Source organism: Hyla sarda, chromosome 3 (genome assembly GCF_029499605.1).
Source record: "Hyla sarda isolate aHylSar1 chromosome 3, aHylSar1.hap1, whole genome shotgun sequence".
Classification (NCBI taxonomy): domain Eukaryota; kingdom Metazoa; phylum Chordata; class Amphibia; order Anura; family Hylidae; genus Hyla; species Hyla sarda.
In genome coordinates, this window is record NC_079191.1 from 394,963,938 (window position 1) to 394,983,678 (window position 19,741).

Here is a 19,741-nt window from a genome sequence, read left to right on the forward strand (position 1 = left end):
GTATAGTATGTGTATAGTGTAGTATGTGTATAGTATGTGTATAGTGTAGTATGTGTATAGTGTGTGTATACTGTAGGAATACAGTAAGTGTATGGTATATGTGTACTGTAAGTGTATGGTATGTGTGTACTATATGTGTATAGTATGTGTATAGTGTAGTATGTGTTTACTGTATGTGTACAGTAAGTGTATGGTATGTGTGTACTGTAAGTGTATAGTGTGTGTACAGTAAGTGTATGGTATGTGTGTACTGTATGTGTATAGTGTGTACAGTAAGTGTATGGTATGTGTGTACTGTATGTGTATAGTGTGTGTACAGTAAGTGTATGGTATGTGTGTACTGTATGTGTATAGTGTGTGTACAGTAAGTGTATGGTATGTGTGTACTGTAAGTGTATGGTATGTGTGTACTGTATGTGTATAGTGTGTGTACAGTAAGTGTATGGTATGTGTGTACTGTAAGTGTATAGTGTGTGTACAGTAAGTGTATGGTATGTGTGTACTGTATGTGTATAGTGTGTGTACAGTAAGTGTATGGTATGTGTGTACTGTAAGTGTATAGTGTGCGTACAGTAAGTGTATGGTATGTGTGTACTGTATGTGTATAGTGTGTGTACAGTAAGTGTATGGTATGTGTGTACTGTATGTGTATAGTGTGTGTACAGTAAGTGTATGGTATGTGTGTACTATATGTATATAGTATGTGTATAGTGTGTGTATACTGTACGTGTACAGTAAGTGTATGGTATGTGTGTACTGTATGTGTATAGTGTGTACAGTAAGTGTATGGTATGTGTGTACTGTATGTGTATAGTGTGTGTACAGTAAGTGTATGGTATGTGTGTACTGTATGTGTATAGTGTGTGTACAGTAAGTGTATCGCCCACGTCCACCTGATCCCCGGTTAGCTCTCCGGTGCGGGGCTCGGGGCCGGCGCTGTCCATGGTGCTGCAGCAGAGCCCCGCTAATCCCGCCCCGGTCTGCAGACGGACAGCGCGCGGCGTCATGCGAGCCCCTCCCCCTCCCCCTCCCTCACTCCTGGAGATAGGAGCTCAGGCTGGAGCCGCTGAAAAGGCAGAGCTGTCTTTATCCGGAGACCTGGGCAATTTTCCTTTGACAAGAGCCATCGCAGCCCCAGGGATAAGCGCAGGTAACGGGAGATGCCTGTCCACCTCACCCTGTACTGTGGGGAGGGTCTGTCTGTGTGCCCGCTGGAGATAATGATGATGGGGGTGATGCTCAGGGCTGGGTGCGCACAGCATATTGAGCAGGTAGAGGATGCTGGGGAGATGATGGAGCTCAGGGACCAAGTTGTCTGCGGTAATGTCTTCTCCACTGCTGGGAGCATTGGCCATAGTGCCCTTAATCTGGATTCTGTTGTTTTCATAATGTCTATGCGACGGAATAATGAAAAAAAAAAAAAAAAAAAAAGGAGGGGTGGGTGGATTAAGCAGATATGGGATGTGTTGCACCCCTAGTGCTATATATCTCAGCTGCATTACCGTCTATGGCTCCCATTCTACTATGGGGGGGGGGGGAACCCAAGTCAAGGCAAGGGGATTTCTAGAACTGCAGACAGATCCAAAAAAAATCAATCAATGGATGGAGGGGAAACCAGAAACATGATGATGAAATGAGGAGAAAGATTGATGGGATGGGGCTCAGCCGTGTATAGGATCAGCCTGGGGTTTCTAGTCGGTAGTGGTTGTGGTCTTCAAAAGCTCATAGAGAAGTCTGGACCATATCGGTTCTTCACCCCCCTCCCCACTCCCAAAGGATTGTAAATACCATTTCCCTCGAATGTACATGATTGTTGATAGGCGATGTGACTTCTGATCTCAGCCTATTGGTGGTGTCGGCGTGACATGTCAAATGAAATTTTTTTAAAAATTATTATTAATGTTATTATTATTATTATTATTTTCCTTCCCAACACCTTGTGCCGGAGCCTTCAAAAGCCAAGATGATGGCTACAGTACAGGATAGATTTACAAGATAGACTCTCTGATGAGAAGATGGGATTCTGATAGGTAACCTGGAGGCAATGGTTAAGAGTAACTAACACCCAGGTAGCTTCGGGTTGATCGGTGTCTGTATATTTAGATACCGTTTCAGATCTTGGCTCTGAAATTTGGTCTATTTCTTACCGGAGGAGGTTTGCCATGCAGACATAATCACCTAGTGGATTTATACTGTAGAAGCTTTTTTTTTTTTTCGGTATTAGAAAGAGAAAGCCTGGTGGTGTTGGTGGTGCCACCTCTGAGCCTTTTTACGCAAGGAACTTTACCCATTGGCATTTTATTTTCTGTACATCGGTGTGTGTTTTTTTTTCGGGATCACCTTGTTCTGGTCATTCGTGGTTGAAGCTTCTTCGTCCTTAGACGTGGCAGCTTGATGCAGTGCCATAAATTATAGATGGTTTCGGCTTGTTAAAAAAAAAAAAAAAAAAGTGTTAATGAGACATTGAGCTGCCGTGTCTGGGCTATAAATTAAAGGGGGGGGGGTCGAAGCTATAGGGTTCTATGGAGATCAACATCTTTTATGTACTGCGTGTCCTATCTGTAGAGTCAAATGCAGTGTTTGCTAACCAGTGTGCCTCCAGCTGTTGCAAAACTACAACTGCCAGCATGCCCGGACAGCCTTCGGCTGTCCGAGCATGCTGGCAGTTGTAGTTTTGCAACAGCTGGAGGCACGCTGGTCTAATGCAAGAAAAAAAAAGTCCATATTTTAACTAAAACTGGGGTGACAGATGTGCTATTAGTGGCCGCACTCTTATTAACATGTGGATTTCTAGCCTTAAATCCTCCAGCTTGCGGGGTGAGAGATGTAACAGCTGTACTGATCATCACGGAGGGTTTAGGCTGTCTAAAGAAGTGCACTGTCCCCTTAATATGAAGTAAATCATTTTGTATGTGTGTGGTGGGAGGGGGGGGGGGGTTGTGGGTTGGGATTAACCCTTCAGTAGGCAGAGGCCCCTTGCAAGCTGTGAAAAGGTTAAGTGGACTGTGGAGCGGGGGGGGAGCGAGCGGCGGATGAGCCAAAATTGGATTTTTCTTATTTTGCTGTAGTAGCAATCATTGCAATACTAAAGAAGGAAAAAAAAATAAAACGGAGAGGCAGCCTAGGAATGAATGCCTGATATTGTGATTACATCTATTCAGTCTATTCATTCACATTCAGCCTCACCTTGTTGAGGCGAACTAGCGTCTCAGGTACCAGCTAAGCTAGCGCTCTCCCTTTGCCTTGAACCCCCCCCCCCCACCCCAGACACATTGGAGGTGACTGACTGATAGCTTTGTATGGATTACATAGCGTAGAAGATGTAGATACAATGGATAAAGCCCCTTGATGTGTTTGGTAAGAGGTTCCTGTCGTTGTTCCCGTTGTTGTGCTACAATGTATCCAGGTTATCTACTATGTTTACACTTACCATGTTTCAAATTGTTTTCAGATTGATGGGTTGTTTTAGATCACCTATGACTGGGATCGCATTGTTGTTGTGGAGAGGAAAGAAGAAGGATTCCTAAGATTTTTTTTTCCCCTTATCAAATCCTTGAATTCTGCGTAACAGGGCATCATTTCTGCCTGACTGGGAGAGAGAAGGGTCTTGGAACACTATGAGTGATGATTCATGTCCTCTTTTGTAGTGTCATGGCATCTTGTCCATGATCTACACTTAGCATGGGATTTAAGTGACAGATGAAGAGAAGAGTGCTTAGCTTTTGTTAATATAGGAAGAGATTATTTTTTTTCTATTCGAAGGCTGGTAGGAGCCGGACTATACTGAAATATTGTGGAGGAAGAATTGGGAATACATCATGCACCTTACCATGGAACATTAGAATTTGATCCGTTTTGTGTTTTGTTAAATATCGGACATAGTTGGTTAGTCTGTTCCATTGTTGACTGACCACAAGTAGCCTGCTCTAAAAAAATAAAATAAAAAAAAAGTAATATTTTGGAGAGTTATCACAAAAAAAGGCAATCTGGAAGATCTACGCAATTTAAAGGACCCTGAAGACATTAAGTCATTTAAGATGGCTAGTGTTCTTAAACAAGGGGTCCTGATTATCTGGATGGTCCTTATCCTTGGATGCATGGTGGACATTGGTTGCGGTCTGGAATTTCCTGGAACCGAAGGCCAGTGGACTCGCTTCCCCAAGTGGAACGCATGTTGCGAGAGCGAAATGAGTTTTACCATGAAGACCAAAAGATCAAGTGGACTGGTTATATACTTTGATGACGAGGGGTTTTGTGACTTTTTGGAACTCATTCTCTACGAGGGCAGGTTGAAGTTGAGTTTTTCCATTTTTTGCGCTGAACCAGCTTCTCTCTTGACGGACCTCGCTGTCAATGACAGCAAATGGCATTCGGTAGTGATCAAGAGAAACTTTAAGAACACCACTTTGATCTTAGACAAGGAAAGCAAATGGGTAGAAGTGAAGTCAAAAAGGAGAGATATGACGGTCTTCAGTAGCCTTTTTATAGGTGGGATTCCTCCAGAGCTAAGATCTTCCACTTTAAAACTAACCTTTCCAGCTATTAAAGACCAGAGTCCCTTCGAGGGCTGGATAAGGGATGTCCGGGTCAATTTCTCCGATTCATCTCCTGTATCAAGCCACCTTGTCACTGTGGAGGACACTACAAACCCATGCGACAAAGAACAAGTGTGTCTGAATGGAGGAGTTTGCTCTGTCGTGAACAAAGAAGCCACGTGTGATTGCTCCAAGACTGGCTTCCAAGGAAAAGACTGCAGTGAAGGTAAGAAGACCTATCCTTAAGTCCTAATTGTTCAGTCATATAATCTGTGTACATGACTAAGCAGTTCAAGGGCACTTTGCATGATTGTAGATCTTTTAGTTGTTTTTTTTATTTTTTTAGTTGAAACCCCTTTTTTCCTAGCCAGTCCTTATCTTTGCTTGCTTTTTATTTGAACTAGTTTAGAGTGTTTGTCATTCCGTTGTTATAGGACAATACTGCAAAAAAAAAAAAAAAAAATTAAGCTTTTGCATCTCTCAAAAAAAAAATGGCAGACATATTATAGAAGATGTTAAGTAGGAGGAGTTAAGTCACAGCTTGGGTGTACGTATGCGGCAAATATATATATGGGGATCACTATATTTTCTTGTCCTGGTAAAACTTGACATAAATACAGGGAGGTATTACCTATATAAGTGGGAAATTTTGAATAAAAGCATTTAGGGTATCATTTAAACTAACAGCAGATGGAGAGTATACCTTGAAGCTCCCAAAGCAAAATCTGTAACAGGGACCCATAGCTACCATAGTCCTTGTGTCTTCCTTTGTAGAAGAAGGGCTATTGGGCCTCATCAAGCTTTAGGTCCTGCGGTATGACCGTTACCTTTTCAGTCCCTATACAACAGACCGTCTAACAATTAAGAAACTGTTAAAACTTAAGAGATGTCCATTTCCACTACACACATTTTTGTTGGACACATTTTTGCATGGGCATTACAGTTGCAAATATTGACCTGACCAGGCGTCTGGTGACCCAAACATGCACCCATCAATTTGATTAGTTTGGATTAATAGACTCGTGGTCTGGCAAGGACTCGTGGTAATGATGTGGATGCAAAAAATTTTCCCCGTTATAGTGTAGATGAGTACCTCTTAAGCTGCTTCGTACAATTGTCTTCTATAGTACCTTAGTTGTTAAACTTATTGGTGGCTAAAAAGATAATAGTCACATACAGGGCCTAGAACCAAAGGGAGGCCCAATAGCCTTTCTGCCACATAAGAAGACATTAGTACTATAATGGTAGGTAACCAGCCTCATGTGGAGTTTGCATGTTCTCCCCATGTTTGCATGGGTTTCCTCAGGTAACTCCAGCTTCCTCCTAATTTACAATTTAGATTGTGAGCCTCAATGGGGACAGAGAGTAGTGTGAATAAGAACAATTTGTATACTGCTCTGTGGTATATATTGGCACTTTGAATTAAATAAAAAAATATTACAGAGGCCTTAATAATAGGGAGAGTGTGGATGCGTAGACAGTACAATGAGAAGAAAAACTCAAGAGACCATTGACCATTATACTTATGTCATTGGGATGTTGGGCCTCCTTCTAACCATTGTTATGGACCCCCATGGTTATCTGTGAACAGCAGAATATAGACTTTCTTTTAAAGGGATACTCTGAGAACCACAACTTATCTCTTATCTCCTCATACCTGATCTCCTGTTCCTGATACCCTTAAGTGCTCTGGCTCCCAACCTCCAGAAGTAATAGCCCGCTCAGCAAATCACCGGCGCATCTCAGAGGGTGGGGGCCGGAGCTCTCAAAGGAAAAGCTACTGAATGGTAAGATTAGCGCAAATGTTGGGTCGTTACAGGAGATCACATTGGGCAACAGACTCCTTTAGATAGGGGATAACTTGCATTCACTAGAATACCCCTTTGAAGCAGTCTATTTTCTGGTAATGGATAGAGCACAGACTGCCATAAAACAGCTTGGTCTACAGGGTGAATACTACAGGGTAAACAATTTCCCTACACTTCCCTGTTCCATTCTCTTAACTTCTTGCTTGTTAAGTGTCTACAAAAAAATATTATACAGTATTTCATTGTTGCATTTTATTATTTAGTATTTTATACTATTCTATGTAGTGGTTAAAGACGTGAAAATAATCTGTTCAAAACAGATGCCATTATGCATGGTAATACTTTACAAATTATAATGGAGACCACTTTGGCATATGGCATCAATTTTGAGACTACTGGCCTAGACAGCTTTACTTCACCAGAAGCCAATCCTTTTCTAGTCATCCCTTTTTAATTGAAGTTGGTAAATGCAGTTTGTATTACCATTGGAGATTCCCTTTAACAAAACTTTATAAAACATGGCAACAAATGTATACCGTTACCTTAGACATCCCTTCGTTTATCCCATCATTGTTGTCCTTTCAAAACGTTCCCGAAAGAAACAATCAAACTTTTTTCAATTGGAATTTTAGTAGTTTTTCCTCAAAAATTTCAAATCATTTAAATAGGCTAATATTCACAAGTAAGTAAATAAGCATTTGTGCTATTTGTGTTCCTTTAACTCTAGAAATTTATTTTATGGTTTTCACACGTTGTGTATTTTGGGAAAATGCCCAATGCAGTTTTGATGCTGCTTTTTGAGAGAAAGCCAGAAGTAGATCAAGAATTGGAAGGATGTATATTTCTTACTGGACCCACTTCTGGTTTTGGATTTAAAAAAACTGCAAGGGCCTTTTAAAAAAAATGCTTTGTGTGAAATTACCCTAATACAGGTTCTTGTTGTAGTCCTACTCCATAGAGAGTTTAAAAGCCTGAGCTGGCTGGATTGAATGCCTTTTTTCATACTATAGCTTTATTATTCTGGATGCACAGGTGACCACAGGGGTAAAATGTATGGATAGTCCTCATTGATTTGTGGATTTTTGGGATTGAGTTATAAATTAACTTACATTTTATAAAGGCCTTAAATGGGTATTCCAGGAATTTTCTTTATTTGACAATGCTACAGGGGCTGTAACATTAGTGTAGTTCATAATATAGTGTCTGGACCTGTGTGTGATGGTTTTCTAACAATTCTTATGTGATTTTCACCCCAATATTTATTTTTAACAGCGTACAAAATTACTGTTGTCTCCCAGCTTGCAATGTGGCCGAGACCTGACTCACAAGTCAGCTGATGACAGGGAGCCTGTCTGCTTCAATGGGTGGAGCGATCGCTTGGTGGGAGAGAGATCAATCTGTAACTAATGCAACAGCTGTAGGCACCCAGATTGAAAACCGCAGGTCTTTTAATGGATTCTGCTCATTAATGTTTCAATGGGTGGGGTGGATGATGTGTGGGAGGGAGGAAAATGGAATTGTTGAATTTGTAGTCAAAAAAAGAAAAGTCAAACAGAAAATACCAGTTCACAAAAAGCTAGCCACAGTGTTATGGTAATTTCACAACATTTAGCCTCAAGACAAACGCAGATCCTTCCTAATCATGTCCATTACTGTCTGCCAGGTACGCACTAAAATCCCCTTATGGTGGATAACCCTTTTAATATGCTCAATAAAACATTTGTAGATCTCCTGGGCCTTTTACACTTGTGGTGATACGATCAAGTCATGTTTAATAAAATAGTTACCAAAATTTTTTAGCACTGTTTTGGCGCTAGCAAAACAGATTTGGGCCAGATCATCATTAGACTCAAATATGTGGCTCTCCAACTCTAGTCACTACATTGTGCGATGATCAAAAATTATCCTGTTGTCCCAACACAAAAAGGTCACAATTTTTTTTTATGTTTTTGTTATAGCCTGTACTCATTATGGATTGTTTGCATGTTTTATGCTAGAATGAGCACAGAAAAACAATACTTAGTTAGAAAAGTAGTAGTAGGCAAAACCAGCATTAACCCGATAACGACCATGGACGTGTATGCTCGTCCAATGGCCGTTAACGGGGTTTGACGCGGGCTCCCGACTTGAGCCCGCGTCATACCGGCTGGGCCCCAGCTGATTTCTGTAGCTTGGGGCCGGCTATTAACCCTTTAGGTCAAAGTTGACATCGGTGTCTAAAGGTGCCTGTTTCCCGTCCCTGGTGGTCCAGGGATCGCGGGGGGGGGGTAATCCACTACTGAAGTAGCCTGAGGGCTTACCTCTCCTGCTGCGGCGGCTCCGGTGCTCAGAATGATAAAGCCTGGCCGGGCCAGGCTTTTTCAATCGAGTGCAAAGCACACAGATCAATGGGATTGTATGTAATCCCATTGATCTGTATGAAGAATCAAATGATTCCTCCTAAAAGTCCCCTAAGGGGACTAAAAGTATAAAAAAAAGTTTAAAAACACACACATTAACCCCACCCTTATTAAAAGTTTGAATCACCCTTCTTTTCCCAAATTCCATATAAGTGTATGTACAATATTCGTGTGGCCTGGATTGGAGACTGATCAAGATATATGAATAGATAGATTAGAACAAGATGATGGTTATTGGTAGTGATTATATCACTATAGATATGTATGTTAATGGATTGAAGGGATAAAATTGTTGGGACATGATTGAGCAGGAAAGGTAATCATGCCCACCCTATTGACTATATCCCCCCAATATGTCTTTAGCTGTATGCTACACAGGAAGCTGTATTTCTTTCTGGAGTTCGAGAACTTCGTGGCACCAGTGGATTTGAAAAATTATTTTAATAGTTATTTAATAGCTATTATTTAATAGTAGTCATAGTTGTGATGGCAGAAGATTTGAAGGCACAAGTTACTTTTTGTATTTATGTTTCCATTCTGTGGCTTGATACTACTGAAGATTTTTGAAAACATAAACATAGAGTTATATTTGATATCCAAGCAATGTCCTTATAGAGATGTCCCTTCTGCAACCAGCTTTTGGCTGCTATTGTGACATTGATCTAGATGACATGTCAACAGTCTATGGTGACATCATGAAATGTTAGGGGGACCCTGGAAACGGGAGAACCAGAATACTACAGAATTTTACATTTATTAAATTTTTAGTGGTTTTGAAAAACACTTTTAATCTAATTCTTTTAAATCCTCTTACACAGCTTGCATCAACCTCTTATATTTCTAGGGTACTCCCCTGGAAAACATTTTTTTTTTTTCAAATCAACTGGTGCCAGAAATTAAACAGATTTATAAACTACTTCTATTTAAAAATCTTAATCCTTTAAATACTTATCAGCTGCTGTAGGCTCCAAAGGAAGTTATTTTCTTTTTACATTTCTTTTCTGTCTGACCACAGTGCTCTCTGCTGACACCTCTGTCCATTTTAGGAACTGTCCAGAGCAGAATAGGTTTGCTATGGGGATTTGCTCCTACTCTGGACAGTTCCTAATATGGACAGAGGTGTCAGCAGAGAGCACTGTGGTCAGACAGAAGAGACATTCAAAAAGAAAATAACTTACAGTGGAGCATACAGCAGCTAATAAGTACTGGAATAATTCCAATTTTTATGTAGAAGTAATTTACAAATCTGTTTAACTTGCTGGCACCAGTTGATATATAAAAAATATGTTTTTCAGTGGAGTACCCCTTTAAACCTACTACATCATAGTCTACTAAGTATCTGCTTCTTTATGTTGAACATCTTATATGCTGTTTAGGAAATTTCCCTTCTGGGAAAGAGGATTCCCCAACCCCTGTTTGTGACAGCAAGAGGTTGCCAGGAAGCCAAAAAACAGGCAAGCTGGCTGTTTGTCTAACTCTCATTGTCTTTAAAGGGGCATTCCAGGCCAAAACTTTTTTTTATATATCAACTGGCTCTGGAAAGGTAAACAGATTTGTAAATTACTTCTATTAAAAAATCTTAATCCTTCCAATAGTTATTAGCTTCTGAAGTTGAGTTGTTGTTTCTGTCTAACTGCTCTCTGATGACTCACGTCCCGGGAGCTGTGCAGTTCCTATGGGGATATTCTCCCATCATCAACATCATCATTGAGCAGTTAGACAGAAAACTTCAGAAGCTAATAACTATTGGAAGGATTATCATTTTTTAATAGAAGTAATTTACAAATCTGTTTAAATTTCCAGAGCCAGTTGATATATATAAAAAAAGGTTTTGCCTGGAATACCCCTTTAATGACTGTTGCATAAATAGTGTAGTATCAGCAGCTACTCTGTTTGCATAACTCCGCTCTTTGGAGTTCCATCAGCAATCCGGCCAGAAGGACAGTAGTTTAGTGGAGAAAAAAATTAGTGCACGCTCTATTTTTTTCTCCGCTAAAATCTTGTAAAATTACCGGGTCACCGAAGGACCCCATGCAAGCGAATGGGGGCCGTCGGGACCTGGCAGTAGCCATTTGCATCCGGCCTATATCAGGGTCCAATTGGCTGGAAAAAAAAAATGCAAATGGCCGTGTGAACCTAGCCTTACAGGAATAGCTTAGCTAAATCTACCTACACTGTTTATACCACTCCAAGTCAACGAGAGTAACTTAAATTGCGTAAAATAGCCAGCTCAGCAGTTTTCAGTTTCTCAATCACCTCGAGTGGTCACAAGCAGGCAAGCAGGGACCATGGAGCCCTTGATCTCAAGATTAGTGCAGGTCTCAGAGGTGGGACCTCCATCTAGAGGATATTTATGGCATATCCTATGCATATTCCATAAATGTCCATATGGAGATACTTCTTTTATAAATTATATCTTTGAAATGTACTTTATTTTTTAATAAAATTTGGACTAAAGGATAATTTGTCATCCAACTATAAATACATAAATGAAAATCATTGTAATATACAGTTAGTAGGGTTCAGAATAAAGTTTACTCACTTTAAGTTAACCACTGCAGATTGTACTAATTTAGAAGTATTATAAAGCCTTGTTCATACAGCTCTGTACAGTTCTGCATTTTTACACTTTTCCTAATTTTTTTGCTTCCAATATCAGTTCGAAACATTTAACACATTTCACACAAGACTGCTTAGTATTGGCAAGGTCCAATAGATAAAGCTCAAATAGCATAGGCCTGTTGTGGAAATATTCAGTAAGAGAGATAGAAATGAGCAAATAGATTTGGAATAAATAGAATTTGTTCCAAATATTACAAAAAAATGTATTTATCTGAATCCGATTTTTAAGGTGATTCACTTAGGCTAGGTTCAGACTAGGGAATTTCCGTCTGCAATTCCGCTTTGAAATTGGAGGCGGAAATTCTGCTTGCTAAAATGTATAGTGTAGTGAATGGGTTTCCGTTCACAAATTCACACTTTGGAATTTGTAAAGCGGAATTTGTGAACGGAAAATCCGCTTGGAAATTTCCGCCTGAAGAATGGCGTTGATCTTTCTTCAGGTGTAAATCCGCGCGGAACACATTGCAGTCTATTGGAGACTGCAGTGTCCGCGCAATCCTATTGCCGACTGATTCAGTCAGCGCTGGCCGCACTCGGAATCTCCGGGCGGACATTTTCTGCCCAGAGATTCCGTAGTCTGCACCTAGCCTTAATGTAAATCAGTACAGGAGCAGGGACTCCTGTAAAAGACGGGATTCCCTGCTTCTCTACTCACTGAGCAGGTAGGCATGCATTGTATGTGTTCCTACTCAGTTCACATTCACTAGGATGTTTGCAGGGCACCCGACTTAGCAAATATTCTAGCCTACTCAGAGATAAGTGATACGGCTATATGCATTGTCACTTACAATCTACATTCAATGGGCAGGGCATTCTGCATCCGGTCCGGCAAATGTGATCGGAACAGCAAGGCATAAAGTATAGCCCTTCCTTTTCAGTAAGCACAGAAGCAGGGACTCCTGCCCTTGACATTTCCCTTACTGATTTGCTGAAGTGAATCCCCAAAAGTGTGAGTTATATTCAATTTTTTTTGTAAAATTTAAATTTGTTCCAAATCTGTTTGCTCATTCAGTATTTGCCTCCCTGCTCGGTGCTTCGTTGCCATGGCATTCCCAGCATAGAGTGCCACACTAAGGCCATCTGGCCATGCTGGGAGTTGTAGTTTTGCAACAGCTGGAGGCACACTCATTGGAAAACACTGATCTAAAAAAATTTAATTTATTACACTTTATTTTTACTGTTTATATGTGAAACCTGATTTCAATCAAGCTTGTTGAAAATAAATAAATACATTTTAAAAGATATATTTCATATTTTTCGGTAATTTGCTTCACCGGCTAACAAATTTGCTTTAAAAATAATGTTCTAGCCTCGTTCCTGGCAGAAATCAATATCTGTGAAATATTTAGCTGTAATTGGAAATAGCTGTTTGTTATGAATGCCAATAATGCTGCACTTGTGTTTTGAGGACATGAATGATTAATACATGTGTGAAGAGTCATTAGAATTAGCTTGTGGTCTCACCCCCTATGTTCTCAAGACTGATCTCTAATGACATTTGTTACGACGAGCGGAAGAAAAAAAACATATGGCATAAACACTGCGGATTGCATATTTAACCCCTTAACGACCATGGACGTGCATACTCGTCCATGTGCCGTAAAGCAGATATGGCGCGGTCTCCCGACCGCCGGCCGGCCCCCAGCTGGTTCCTGAATATATATATATATATATATATATATATATATACACACACACACACACACACACACACACACACACACACACACATATATATATATATATATATATATATAAACAATTTTTGTTATACGTTTTGGCTGTTGCAAAACTAGTTTCTGTTCAGTTAAAAACCACAATTATTATATTTTAGTACTTAAATTCAGCCACCTTGTACTAGGAAAGCAATAATTCTCCAATGCCCCTACTTGATTTCATTCAGACATTAGCGGGGAGCCTGAAGAGCTCTGATCTTTCATACTTTTTTAAAACAGTTATAATATACATCTGAGAAACAATTAACCTTTGGTGCTGCAGAGAATCCGGCTAAATTAAATTCTCTATTTCCATCACGAAACAGAAAACGATATAGCAATAATGAGTCACACAAGGCTTTGTTATCAGCTGTAGGATATGGATAAAAATGGGATTATGTTCAATTAAAGGGGTTGCCTGGGCCACAAAGCCCAAATGTATAGTGTTCTACACCGGCCTGCTAAGGCACTGTCCTAAGAAGGCATTCTCCAGAAAAAAATGGTGGGCACTCATAAACAAAATAAGCAAGAATGCAACTTACATTTTTACAGTTTTTGACAATATTTTGATGTTACCATATTATTCTTTTTCTATCATTTGATCATCTTTATTTTTTTATTTTTATGTATTATAGTAGTGTCTGTTTTACTGATTTGTTATATTTGTTTTATGGCTAATAAAACAACCGTGTGGTTCTGGGATTTTTTCACACCGTTCTTGTGATAATTTTGACACCACGGGGTGAGATCTTGCATGGAGCCACAGATCAAGGGAGATTACCAGTTGTCTTGTATGTCTTCCATTTTCTAATAATTGCTCCCACAGTTGATTTCTTCAGACCAAGTTGCTTGCCTATTGCAGATTCAGTCTTCCCAGTCTGGTACAGGTCTACAATTTTGTTTCTGGTGTCCTTCGACAGCTCTTTGGTCTTGGTCATAGTGGAGTTTGGAGTGTGACTGTTTGAGGTTGTGAACAGGTGTCTTTTATACTGATAACAAGTTCAAACAGATGCCTTTAATACAGGTAACGAGTGGAGGAAAGAGGAGACTCTTAAAGAAGAAGTTACAGGTCTGTGAGAGCCAGAAATCTTGCTTATTTGTAGGTGACCGAATGCTTATTTTCCACCATAATTTGCAAATAAATTCGTAAAAAATTAGACAATGTGATTTTATGGATTTTTTTTCCCCTCAATATGTCTCTCATAGTTGAGGTATACCTATGATGAAAATTACAGGCCTCTCATCTTTTTAAGTAGCAGAACTTGCACAATTGGTGGTTGACTAAATACTTTTTTGCCCCACTGTATATGTAGCATGAATACAGTAACATTAGTGGCAGGATACAGAACCTAACATAAACCAGATAGGTATACAAAGGAAGTATAATCCTTTTAATAGGACAGTAAATTACCATAAAAAACGAAGAAGATTGAGGGCTTATTTTGTGCACCAGGATTGTTGGTTTTTATCGGTACCACCTAATTTTTATTACATTTTTTTCTGTGATCACAAATCAGCAATTATTACACTGTTCAACATTGGGACCATTAATATTATATTTAAATATTTAAGACATTTCCAAATGCAGCTATACAAAATATTTATTTGAGTTTTTTTAAATATTTTTGTATTTATAAAATGGGAAAGGTAGGTGATTAAATTGTTTATCTGGGGAGAGGCTTTTAGATCTGCTTGAAACCAGGATTTTTTTCCCCTTACTTTGGGCAAATTGTCCCTCAGTCTAAGTTCACACAGCATAAAATGATTCTGATGATAAAGATTGTGTCTGCCTCCTTCTCCTTTCTGCCATATTTTAGCAGTTCTTCCAAACTGCTCAAAGTTCTGACCGGATCTAGGTTCTACCTATTGCGGTTTCGCTAATCTCTTATTATCTGTAATAATGTCATGCTATTTGTTTGAGTCAACTAAACTTACTATGTAGATATATTTTGTGTAGTTTTAATGTGCCCAAATTTCTACTAGATCCAGTCAAGGAAAATAACGCTTTGACTTTTAGAATTGTGTATATCAGTATAATCTGTACTAGCAGCTCTTTAGCTAAATATTAAAAAAAGTTATATTTATTCAGATCCCCATGTCCCACTGTTCACACAGTGTAAATGATTATGATGATAAAGATGGTGTCTTTTCACATTTAGGAGGAGCTACAGGTCTGTTCCATGACAAAACTTCATTGGTAGTTCTCTTGGTTTATTATATTATATTTTTCCATGACTAACTAGTGTTTTTATATGTATTGGTATTTTTTTTTAATTATTTTAATATTCCTATATTATTATTATTTCAATTGGCAGGAAGTTTGACTGACTATATGAGTAATAAACTCTTCTGAAAACCCCCCTCGACCCTCAAAATACTTAAATTAACATATTACTAATTATCAAAATGCCTTGCAAAGAAGTGTTAGATAATAATCTCTGTCATTACTCATTGTGTTAATTAGAATTTACTATTGTGTTTAATTGGAATAGATGAGATTCCTTTTAACCCAGTTTTAATTGAAATATTTAAATTAAAAATGTAATTTTGGGAGTCTGTATTATATGTGTAATTAAAAGCTAAAAATGGAAGAAAAGTTAGATAGATAGATAGATAGATAGATAGAGCATGTGCCAACTAGATGATAGATAGATCATGTGTCAACTAGATGATAAATAGGTAAATAAATAAACAAATACAGTAAACAGAAAGACAAATAAATCATGTGCCAACTTGAAGATTGTTACCTGCCGGTGTCTATATGCATACAGAAGTATCGAAAGAAGCAATGGCCTTCTCCAAGTTGTCCATTTCCCTTTTTGGTAGTAGCAACATGTTTTGGGCCGGGAGAGTAAATAAGCAATGGCTTGTTACAAGTTGTGAAAAATTATGGAAATATTTGGAGTGTAGCAACAGGATAAATGTCCTAGTGCACAAAAGTGACACAAAAAATATTAATCCTTCCAATAGTTATTAGCTTCTGAAGTTGAGTTGCTGCTTTCTGTCTAACTGCTTTCTGATGACTCACTTCCCGGGAGCTGTCCAGCTCCTATGGGGATATTCTCCCATCATGCAAGGGATATTCTCCCATCATGCACAGCTCCCGTGATGTGACATCATCATTGAGCAGTTAGACAGAAAACTTCAGAAGCTAATAACTATTGGAAGGATTAAGATTTTTTTAATAGAAGTAATATACAAATCTATTTAACTTTCCGGAGCCAGTTGATATATAAAAAAAAGTTTTTGCCTGGAATACCCCTTTAACTTCCATAAAAAAATAAAAAAAAAAGTTGTACTGACAGACAAGATATAGAAAGCTTTCTGCTACTTTACTACATTAGATTTGTGTCATCCAACTCCTATCTGTGTTGTTTAAAGCTTAGGGTCCCTCACAGAGATCTTCACCTAAAACTTGCTATATTTTAATAACTTCTGAACCTATGTGCCATCACCCCTATCCTGCCTCCTAATTGGCTGGGAGAGCTGTTTGAAATATATTATGGGATTCCCATTATAATCTGTACTAGCAGCTCTTTAGCCAAACATTAAAAATGTTATAATTTTTCAGAACCCCATGCCCCATGTCTCGATTGTATACAGTAGAAGGTGAGAACCTCCCATGCGTTCTAGGCTATTGCCCCTTTTACCCTTACTACCATATCCAACCCCAGTTACATTAACATTAGTAGCTCAAGTATTAGTCTAAATATAACTTCCTTACGTCTTGAAGATGATTATTGTGGTTTAGACACGCCATACATTTAGTCTTGAAGTAATATTCCGGACATGTCTTTTTCTCATCTAAGATCCAATTTTTCTTAACTGACAGCATAGTGTGTTATTTTGTCTCCCAAAAAAATGGATTGTCTTTTTTTTCGGCGTCAGATACAAGACTTGTTCATTAATCAGTTATCAGGGATTTTAGCTGAAATGGTGTTGTGAATCCCATTCTCCCACAAGAGACTAAGTGCATTGCCTCAACCAGACTAGGAGAAAGACCCAAGCCATTAATCTGAGTTTGTATTCTAGCTCAACAAAAAAAAGCTCTATCCTTACAACCTAATGGATATGGTTTATACATTTATTTCATCTGACAGCAACATGTATTTATGGTCATTCCTATATGTCTATTGAAAGCCATATGCGTATAGCTTGGAGTAGAAATGAGTAAAATGATTCTAAATAAATGCAATTCATTCCAAACAGCCTCAAAAACTTGTATTTCTGCTAATTACATTTTTGGGGGATTTGACTTGGACAAATTGCTCATATTTGCATGGTGTGCTATTCCATTGGCACAGCCTACCATAGTAATGAGGAAGTAGAAACTCCTATCAAAGATCCCTGCTTCTGTACTGTACACTGAGTAGCCATACAGTATGGTATATGAGTATGACGTCTGACTAACGGAATTTAGTAAGTGAGCTGTGATTCTTACATACAAACATAGAGCACCAGAGAAAGGACATTATAAGAGCAGGGGATCCACTCATAAGAGTTCTTGCCCCTAGAGATGAGCAAATCTGAATTAAATCAAATCATACCATCAAATTTAGTCCATTTGAACTACAAACAACTTTCTGAATTTTACTAATCTTTAGCTGCAAATTTTAAGACCACTATCAGTCACAGACTTAAAGGAGTACTCCGTTGGAATTATTTTTTAATTTTAAATCAACTGGTGCCAGAAAGTTAAACAGATTTGTAAATGACTTCTATTAAAAAATATTAATCCTTCCAGTACTTATGAGCTGCTGTATATTCAAGAGAAAGTTGTGGAGTACTTTTCAGTCTGACCACAGTGCTCTCTGCTTACACCTCTGTCCATGTCAGGAACTGTCCAGAGCAGGAGAGGTTTGCTATTGGGATTTGCTCCTGACATGGACAGAGGTGGTAGCAGAGAGCACTGTGGTCAGACAGGAAAGAAAAACTCAACTGAGCCAGTGGATATGGAAGAAAAAAAATGTTTTCCACCGGAGTACTGCTTTAACTGAAAGTGAATGTGTCCAGGAGCCCATAAGGAGGCTATATTGTAAACACACACACACACACACACACACACACACACACACACACACACATATATATATATATATATATATATATATATATATATATGTGTGTGTGTGTGTGTGTGTGTATGTGTGTGTGTGTGTGTGTGTGTGTGCATTTTGGCATAATGTGGAAAATTCTATGCACTTATGGATATTAATGTTTATTGGAATTTTGATTGAAAGCTTATCATTTTTGGATGTCATCAGTAAAGGGAATTCAAATAAATAACAATGGCCAGAAATAGTGTAGAAATAGTTTATGATTTTACACTGACAGGTGGCAAGTCTTGAAAGATGAGTCAGACAGATTAACCTCTTCAGGACATAGGGCGTATGGATACGCCCTGAATCCCGAGTCCTTAAGGACCGAGGGCGTATCCATACGCCCGTGGGAATTCCGGCCCCCACCGCTAGCCGGTTGGGGACCGGAGCCGGATGCCTGCTGAAATCGTTCAGCAGGCATCCCGGCATATCGCCCAGGGGGGTCATTATGCCCCCCCATGTCGGCGATCGCCGCAGATCGCTGGACAATTCAGTCCAGCGATCTGCGGCGATTCCGGGTCAATCGGGTCTCCGGTGACCCAGTAACCCGGAGCCTGCAGGGGTGAGGTGGCACTGGTGCCACCTCACGATCGCCCTGATTCGTCGGCCGGATTACCGGCCGACCAATCAGGGTGCCTGCTGCGGGTGTCACTCCCGCACCCGCTCCGCCCCTCTTCCGGAGGACGTGAGCGGGTGCGGGAAGACGACCCCCGGTGCTGGGGACCCCGATCCCCGGCGCCCCTGTTGGGATCGGGGCCCCAGGAGCAGCTGCGGCGGCGGGACTGACCTGCAGCGTCTGGATCGTTGGAGGTGAGTGACAGCCTCCTGCTGTTGCTTAGCAACAGCTCCCAGCATGCAAAAAGGGCATGCTGGGAGCTGTAGTTATGCAACAGCAGGAGGCAGACCACCACAACTCCCAGCATTCCCTTATGGGCATGCTGGGACTTATGGTTTTGCAACAGCTGGAGGCACATTCTTTCTATGGAAAAGTGTACCTTCAGCTGTTGTATAACTACAACTCCCAGCTTGCACAAACAGCTAAAGTGCATGCTGGGAGTTGTAGTGGTGCATCTGGTGGTTGCATAACTACAACTCCCAGCATGCCCGTTGGCTGTCGGTGACTGCTGAGAGTTGTAGTTTTGCAACAGCTGAAGGCACACTGGTTGTGAAACTCAGAGTTTTTTTTTACCTAACTCAGTGTTTCACGACCGGTGTGCCTCCAGCTGTTGCAAACTACAACTCTCAGCAGTCACCGTACACCATGCACCGTACATGCTGGGAGTTGTAGTTTTGCAACAGCTGGAGGCACACTGGTTGTGAAACACTGAGTTAGGTCACAAACTCAGTGATACATAACCAGTGTGCCTACAGTTGTTGCAAAACTGCAACTCTCAGCAGTCACCGACAGCCAACGGGCATGCTGGGAGTTGTAGTTATGCAACAGCTGGATGTCCCCCCCAATGTGAACGTACAGGGTACACTCACATGGGCGGAGGATTACAGTAAGTATCCGGCTGCAAATTTGAGCTGCCGCAAACTTTCTGCTGCAGCTCAAATTGCCAG

General features: G+C 39.9%; 1 protein-coding gene across 10 annotated transcripts in view; it reads left to right on the top strand.

Moving 5' to 3' along the window:
• The first annotated feature begins 1,030 nt into the window (after positions 1–1,030).
• Positions 1,031–19,741, top strand: part of NRXN1 (neurexin 1) — a 1,474,530-nt gene continuing 1,455,819 nt past the window's right edge. For 9 of the 10 annotated variants that reach the window (XM_056568026.1, XM_056568028.1, XM_056568034.1 and 6 more), the window contains exons 1-2: positions 1,031–1,150; positions 3,452–4,761. In XM_056568026.1, the coding sequence (XP_056424001.1) occupies positions 4,038–4,761 (724 nt within the window). In that variant the 5' untranslated portion in view covers positions 1,031–1,150; positions 3,452–4,037. Of the gene's footprint in view, positions 1,151–3,335; positions 3,358–3,451; positions 4,762–19,741 lie in introns of those variants that run through there. The other variant, XM_056568027.1, reaches the window with a different exon arrangement.